Genomic DNA, 7,382 nt, shown 5'->3' with positions numbered 1-7,382 from the left:
ACACACACACACACACACACACACACAGGTACACAACCACGTAGACACACGCATGCTCACAAATCAACGTAAAACAAATTCTTGTGTGGCCAAAATTTCAAAGATGAGGTAAGAAAAAAAAAGCAGGTACATTGTATATCATGTCATTAAAGATTGCTATTTTCAACACATCAAAAACGTGTAAGCTCTGTTTGACGAATAGGTGCTTTTTTGGACAGATCTACACTGGGTTCTAAGAGAGAGAGGGGGCGATATTCTATCCTATTTACCCACTGTTTGCTCAAGCTGTTTGCCAGCCTTTCAAAACCACCATCAGAGTAACCTGGGTGCGTGCTGAGTCCTGCGTCTTGATGAAATCTTTTTGTAAAACGTCTCCGCTTGCTCATAAGGAGCTGCCTTTTTCGATGTCACCTCAGCCGTTTTGAATTTCGTTGACTTTTGGGGGTTGTACTGTACGTCTGCACATCGGTTGTCGAGCTGACAATTAAATAGGGCACGATTGCCGCAAGAAGTGAGGGGGGGTTATATCCTAAAGACGCACGGTTATTTCAGGCAGGTCCAGCAGAGGGGCATACAGAGCTGGGTCCTCTCTACAGACCCTATTGAACCATAGAATCAGTGGCTTTGCTTTTAGCTGACGGCTTGATAATGTCTTGGAGCGAACATTCTTCGGGACTTCTGGGAACTCTGTCCTTGCTGCTCATCACGATCGGCTGTGTGCGTGCACAGCATCAGTGTGAGTATGATGGCTAGCACAACTTCTTTGCCTGCATTTACATATTTTTGTTTATAAAAATCCGATGCCAATTGTTTCCCTTAAAAATGCCCCCTGTTTGTTAGAAGAGTTAAATTTGATTTGTTGGCGGCATCCGTCAACTTGTGACTTCGTTTTTGTTTTGTTTTTTCTATCTCTTTGTGGTAAGGAATCATTATGTGTGAGTCCGTTCTTTTGCTTTTTCAGAAAGCCACAAAGTAGTCAACCTTCTATTCAAAGCCCTTGTGGAACACGCATAATACATCATATTTATTTTGGAACTGTTATCGATTTGATAAAAATTCCACCTCTGTCTTTGGGGCCTCTGAGGTTGATGTGCAATTTTGCCCTTGCCTCTGCTTGCCAGCATCATAACATTTCTTTTTGGACTATATTATTGCATCTCTTTACCTGACCAAAATACTGCTGTAATTTTGATTTGGTCCAGAAATCCCGGTGATGTTCTTGATACACTGCAGACTTTTTTGTTAGTTTTTCTTTGTACGTTTGACCTTGCTCATTCTCCCATAGTACCTCAGTTATGCAATTAGATAGATAGAGGATAGATCCCTAGATAAATCGATAGATAGGTAGATGGATAGATGATAGATAGATAGATAGATAGATAGATAGATAGATAGATAGATAGATAGATAGATAAAAATGAGAATATAATCGCTACTTCCGGCTTCTGCCGTCTTATTATACCTTGTAAGAGCAATTATTGCTACCAGTACAAGCTTGCCCAAAGGTGGTATTGTGAAAGAAGGGTACTTTCTATTTTAAAAGTTATGATATATTTGGAACACATTAAAATATTTCAGTGCATTGGTAAATACAAGGACCCTTATTAGGCTTGCCTACTTAATCCCACGAAGCAGCCAAAGCTGCCTTCCAGTAGACATAGTATCTCTGCAAGGAGGGTTGTGTTCAAAACTGTCCTTCTATTATTAGAGTAAATCAATATGAGTAAAAAAAAAAGAAGATATATGCATCGTAAGGGAGACTTGGGACAGGAAGAGTCGCCACGAGAATGGAGAATGGCAGTGTAACTTGTGACGTGGGGATAGTTGTTAAAGAAAGATGTCTTGATCAAATCGACCGCATTAAAGTAGATACGTAGAGCCCGTTTGATGGCATTGCTTTCTAGACCAGTGTTTGTCTACCTTTTTATAGCCCGTGTCGACTTTGTCACCTTTAAAGGATAACATTTTCTTACCGCCTACATAGATGTATTTACAAGCGGGGCATTAACTGTCACTACCCAGGAGATCCCCACTGCAAACCAAAGTTGCCCACAAGAGGGCCATTCTGCCAGGGTTGGCAAGCACGTTAAATATAATTTGACAGGAGGACAAATAGATGCCACTCGCTACTTGCAGCAACATCTTTTAAAATATAAAGTGACACTAATCAGCGCTTGACAGAGATTGTAACTGAAAAGAAACCTGTAGGCATTCTCGCCAGTTTGGCCTAAAACAGCTTGTATAATAAGTGAACCAAAGATTCTCTACTAAAATCTTTCTGTCAACTACCATTTTGTTTGTACAACCAATTGAGGCTGAGAATGTGAAACTGAATCGGCAGCAGGGAAGTACCTCTTTGGAAGTCACGATATGCCTGACTATAATGTGTGTTCAGTACGCACATAGTCTTTTCGTGACATCGGTTTTTACATTCATCGTGTTCTTCCACATCCCGGCCGATGAGTTAGACACGCCTTGTTTGCCTATCGAACAAAACCGGGACCTTGGTTTTCGCAGTTCGCGAGAGGGTGGCAAGGGTAGCATGGTATCATGAAACCTATTATACTAATCTATAGAGTATTTCGAGTCTTACTGAAATCACTTGTGGCATTTCTTTGAGGTCCCTTTCAGCAGGTTTTCTTCAGTTTTAGCCTATAAAATAGGCACATGTGCCGCCATCTACGCACATAATGTAGACCAATACAGGGGGTGGCGCTCTTGTGGCCTAGAGGTTAAGGTGTTCGCCTTTCATTCAATAGGTCCCGGGTTCGAATTCGGATAGCGATACATTTTTTCTCTACAACTTTCTCATTCCACATCTTTTCCTGGCTCTCTAACATTGTTCTGTCGTCTTCTTTCGTCTTCGCTTTCTGCCCATAGCCGCCCCTCACCTCCTTTTCCCACTCTCTAGGCTCCTGACTCGTTCTGCAGCCTTTCTACTGCCAGTCCATGGTTCTTTCTTACTGCTGCTTACCAGCCACACCCTAGATCTTATGATAGGTAAGATCTACACCCAGCTTACTCAGATAAGGGCGAAAAATCTGAGGTCCTGTGTTCAAGTTGGGCTCGTTATAGATCCCTTGGTACTCCAAAATCGATAAGAGTTCGCTTCGCCGCCACAAAAGCAAAAATCAAAATTTCCTACCCACTGAAAATATTTAATTTGTCCTGCGCGCTCAGATGACCTTATGCAGTTGTGAGCGCCGTAAAACACTTACCAAAAAAAAAAAAAGAGACTAATACAGCTCAAGCGCCATTGTCTAAAGTAACTAAGCTGCACCTTCCCTTCAGCAAACGTAAAATATGAAATGCAAGGTGAGGCACCTCGTATAAACGCATAAATTGTGGGTCTATTTTGTTTCTTAAAAATCGAAAAATTACATGTTCATTGTGTACCCAAAATGACAACAATATAATAATATGCCTAATGCACACAGTATTAGCTTAGTTCACCGGAATCGGGAAGCCCGAGGAACACCACACGATCTCAGGCTAATTGTTGCATGTTTGTATAATTCTATAGATTTTAAAAATTCAGGTGATTAGAAAAACAACTACTTCCAATTGTAAGGTCTCTGTGAGATCTCAATTTTTTGCCTCTGGTTGCACAGTGACAAAAACATTTTCACTTGGGCCTGACAACATAACATACATAGTTTGGGTACCTAGAAAGAGGTAAACCAAATCATTACCGGATGTCAGTATGCCAGATGCATACTAGGCCAAATTAGGTAACCCCGGACGATGCCATTTTAAAACACAATTCTGTATGGATGTTATTGTAAAGCATGGCCACAAATTAAATGTAAATTTACAGTTTCCAAAGCACTTAAATTTTGAAAGTGACTGATCGTTTGCGGCCATTTTCTCGGGTAACTTACCTTTGATCCCTGGTGACCCCACCTCCATCAATTGCAAATAACCCGACATTTATTCAAGATATACGGATATATAGATTTAAAAATTAAAAGCTAGGCAAATGGACAAGCCTTAAGTTTACACCAATAACTTCGTATGCCAACAAAATTATTTTTAAAAATGATGAGCACCTAATTTCAATGTGTCGTGACAAATGTAAGATAAAGTGAGAGGCCCAACAAAAAAGTAAACTCCTGGGTATCAGGGTATTAACCGATTTCAATCCACTGCTACCTGTAGTCGGAGTCATTTTCAGAGCCAGACACATGAGGACTGCATCTTAAAGGCTGGATCTTCGGGTGAGTGCTATGTCACCCAGAAATGTATTACGTTGCACACGTGGATTACATAATATGAAATCATTCTTTTCCACTAAATCATTGCGATACAAGAGTGGAAATGCCACATGAGACAGGAACATGTATGGTACAGTGTTATATGAACACTTTAAGGTCATTTTAGGAGGGGGATTACCATTCAACGTCAATCTCTGATTGAAGGAAGCCAAGCAACGCTGGATTCGAACAAACGATAACACCATCGTAGTCCAACATAACGTCAACAGAGCATAAGGCGGGTCACAAAAGTACATTATCGAACATTGATAACGAAACCACTGAATACGCCTTCCTATTGTCTGTCTGTTAAGCCTTTAAAAAGACAAGGAAACGGTTTATTCCGCATGAGATGAAAAAAACAAAACAAGTGAGAATATTTATTTATTCTCTATTGAATGCATATTATACACATGTACACGTTTAGAAGAAAAAAAATCTCGCTTAGAGAAGAGGGTGTTGTTAATATCTGGAAGTGAGAAACATTACGCATGACAAGAAACCCAGGAGTTTCGATGCAAGTACTTTTAACTTTCAAATAATGAGACTTTTGAAAATGATCTAGATTAAATCTTCTCCACGCATGACCGTTCACATACGTCTGTGGTATTGTGGTTATAGGGCGCTTCACCATCGCACACAAAAGACCTGAAAGTTTGTATCGTGTAGGTCTGTCTGTCTGCTGAGACGATGTATCTCTCTTAGTCCAGGTTGGCCCAACCTCCTAGATGTTCTAGATTGTGTCAATGGGGGCATTAAAACACCTACATGTGAAGAATAAATAAGCTTGATACTTCAGTAGCTTCTATAAAATATGCTCCCTAGAAGGAAAGACTGTTAGTAAGAATTTAAATCTTTAAAAGTAATTTAATTCGAAGCCATGAACATAGTTGAAGAGTTGAAGTCCATATATTCAATGTACCTCCCCCCTTTAAAAAGCCCAAACAAAGCAAACCAACCATTACAAAAACAACAACAACAACAGTAAACAACAACAGTATCTCCTCGAGGAGGATTCAGGGAGTTTGGACTTCCTCACCCTCTACCGAAGGGCAGGCGGAGCCCCTGGCGAAGAGCACGCTCTTCGAGCTCCGAACATTTCTAACGGATAGGCTACCACACGCACACATGCAGCAACAATAACTACAAACAACAACCACAAACAACAACTACAACAACAACAGCGAAAACAACAAAACGAAACAACCCAAAGTAAAACAAAGCAAAATACAAACTGGAAGCCAAAACATAAAACACCAACAGCAAAAAAACGGACCGTTACCAACAAACAAACAAAAAATATCCCCAAACAACAACAAGCAAGTCGCTAACTTTTCAGCTAGATCTAGGTGACTGTTCGTTTGTTTTTGTCTAATCAATAACGAAGTCGCCCAGATAGAGTTGTTGACTCTGCACTGACCTATTAACGTTGATTCGGTCATCTCCCACACGTATCTGGTGTTTTTCTTTTTATTCCCACATTATTGCCGATCGAAGTCTTGTCAATACACCTGCGATTAAAAAAAAAAGATGTAAGTAGAACTGCGGGCGATGCAAAGCGGGGCTAAGCAAAGTGCGTCGAGGCATGTGGAGGTAGGGCGAAGCGAGGCAAAAATATATGTATCAGGTGGCCAGATCTGGCACTCAATGATGCTGCTGCTGATGCTGCTGATGCTGCTGATGCTGCTGATGCTGCTGCTGCTGCTGCTGATGATGATGATGTTGATGATGATGGATTTAATTAGATTCATGGTTTGCTTTGGGGGGGGGGGGGGGTTTCATCTTTGTTTACCCCCCCCAAAAAAAAAAAACCTACAAAAAAACCAAACACGAGCCAACAACAAACAATTGTTTATTCTCCCCTTCATGCCATCGTCCCTGAATGATGTAGATATGGCTTTTCCAGAGGCTGTGTTTGCGTGGGCGACTACTGCTTGCAGACATAAGTACCTTTAAAGCGATGCAAGCGAAAGTAATTATATCAGCTCTCCTCGAAAACGCTTCGCCTCTCCTAGCCTCCCCTTGACTCGCGCCGATCTTGGTGTAGCTGGTAACCTCTTTCCCTTTGTATTATATTTAATCACCGAGCCTACTGTGTGGTCTTACCTTTAGAGAGTTTGTATTAAGAGTACATTGTACTTAGTGTCCTCTTGCCTATTCTCTTTTAGCCCCACATTCCACCGCCACTCTCTTTTTTCTTCTTCCCCTGTGTTCTTTTTACCGTATCCCCCCCCCCCATCTTTCTCTCATGCTTCTCCTTCTCTCTCTCGCTCTCTCTTTCTCCCCCCTCTCTCTCTTTCGTTCTCTCCCCCCTCTCTTTTTCTCCTTAGTGTCCACCCACCCACCCCCTCTCTCTCTCTATTTCTATCTTTCCCTCTTTCACACATGCTCACACACTCATACACACATAACACACACAACCCTTTCCCTGGCGAGGTTGATATTTGCTTTGTTGTGTGGACTCCTTCTCCCTCACCTCTCCCCTCCCCCCTCTCTTTCCCTTCTCGCCCCCTCTCTCAAACACATACACGCACCCACACAAAGCTCCTTCAAAAACATTAATGATGCTGCATACCTCCCCTTCCCAATACTACCATCTCCTGTCCAGTTTTTTTTTTCCTTTTTCTCTGCGTCTCCCACGCTCCTATCACCTTACTATACAGTCGCTGGCGCCATCAAACTCCCACAAAAAAACAAAGAAACAAACTAATCTCCTTATCTTACATCTTACACCACATCTTTCTCCTCTCTTTTTTTTTTCTCTCTTTTGTACTCCTTTCTTAAACAAGCACTTCCACACTCTTATCGTTTTTTTCTCTTCTTATTTCCTCTCTCTCTTTCTCTCTCTCATACACGGACATACACGCACCCACACGTTCACGTACACTCGCATACACAAATCCCATCTTCCACAAAGGAATATTTACTTTTGGATGGGATGAGCCTTCTTTCAATTATATTAATATTTCCTCTGTACCATTGTAACTCTTGTACCAAGGGCATATACACCAAATGACATTTTGTCTTCAGCAATGTTTAACATTCACTACAACACTACAAGTACAAAAAAACGTACTCTCTTTTGTCTCTTTTTATTTCAATCTGTCTACTTATCCATAACAAATGCAC

At 41.2% G+C, this 7,382-nt stretch overlaps 1 protein-coding gene across 1 annotated transcript in view; it reads left to right on the top strand.

Moving 5' to 3' along the window:
- Window positions 1-361: 361 nt before the first annotated feature.
- LOC101845422 (chymotrypsinogen A) overlaps window positions 362-7,382 on the top strand; it is a gene marked incomplete in the record, with an annotated part of 15,781 nt that continues 8,760 nt past the window's right edge. The window contains 1 exon segment of the mRNA XM_013087405.2: window positions 362-736. Within this exon segment, the coding sequence (XP_012942859.1) occupies window positions 649-736 (88 nt within the window).

This window comes from Aplysia californica, unplaced genomic scaffold (genome assembly GCF_000002075.1).
Source record: "Aplysia californica isolate F4 #8 unplaced genomic scaffold, AplCal3.0 scaffold00584, whole genome shotgun sequence".
Lineage (NCBI taxonomy): Eukaryota > Metazoa > Mollusca > Gastropoda > Aplysiida > Aplysiidae > Aplysia > Aplysia californica.
The sequence above is the reverse complement of the archived record's forward strand: the minus strand, read 5'-3'. Positions and strand labels throughout refer to the sequence as shown.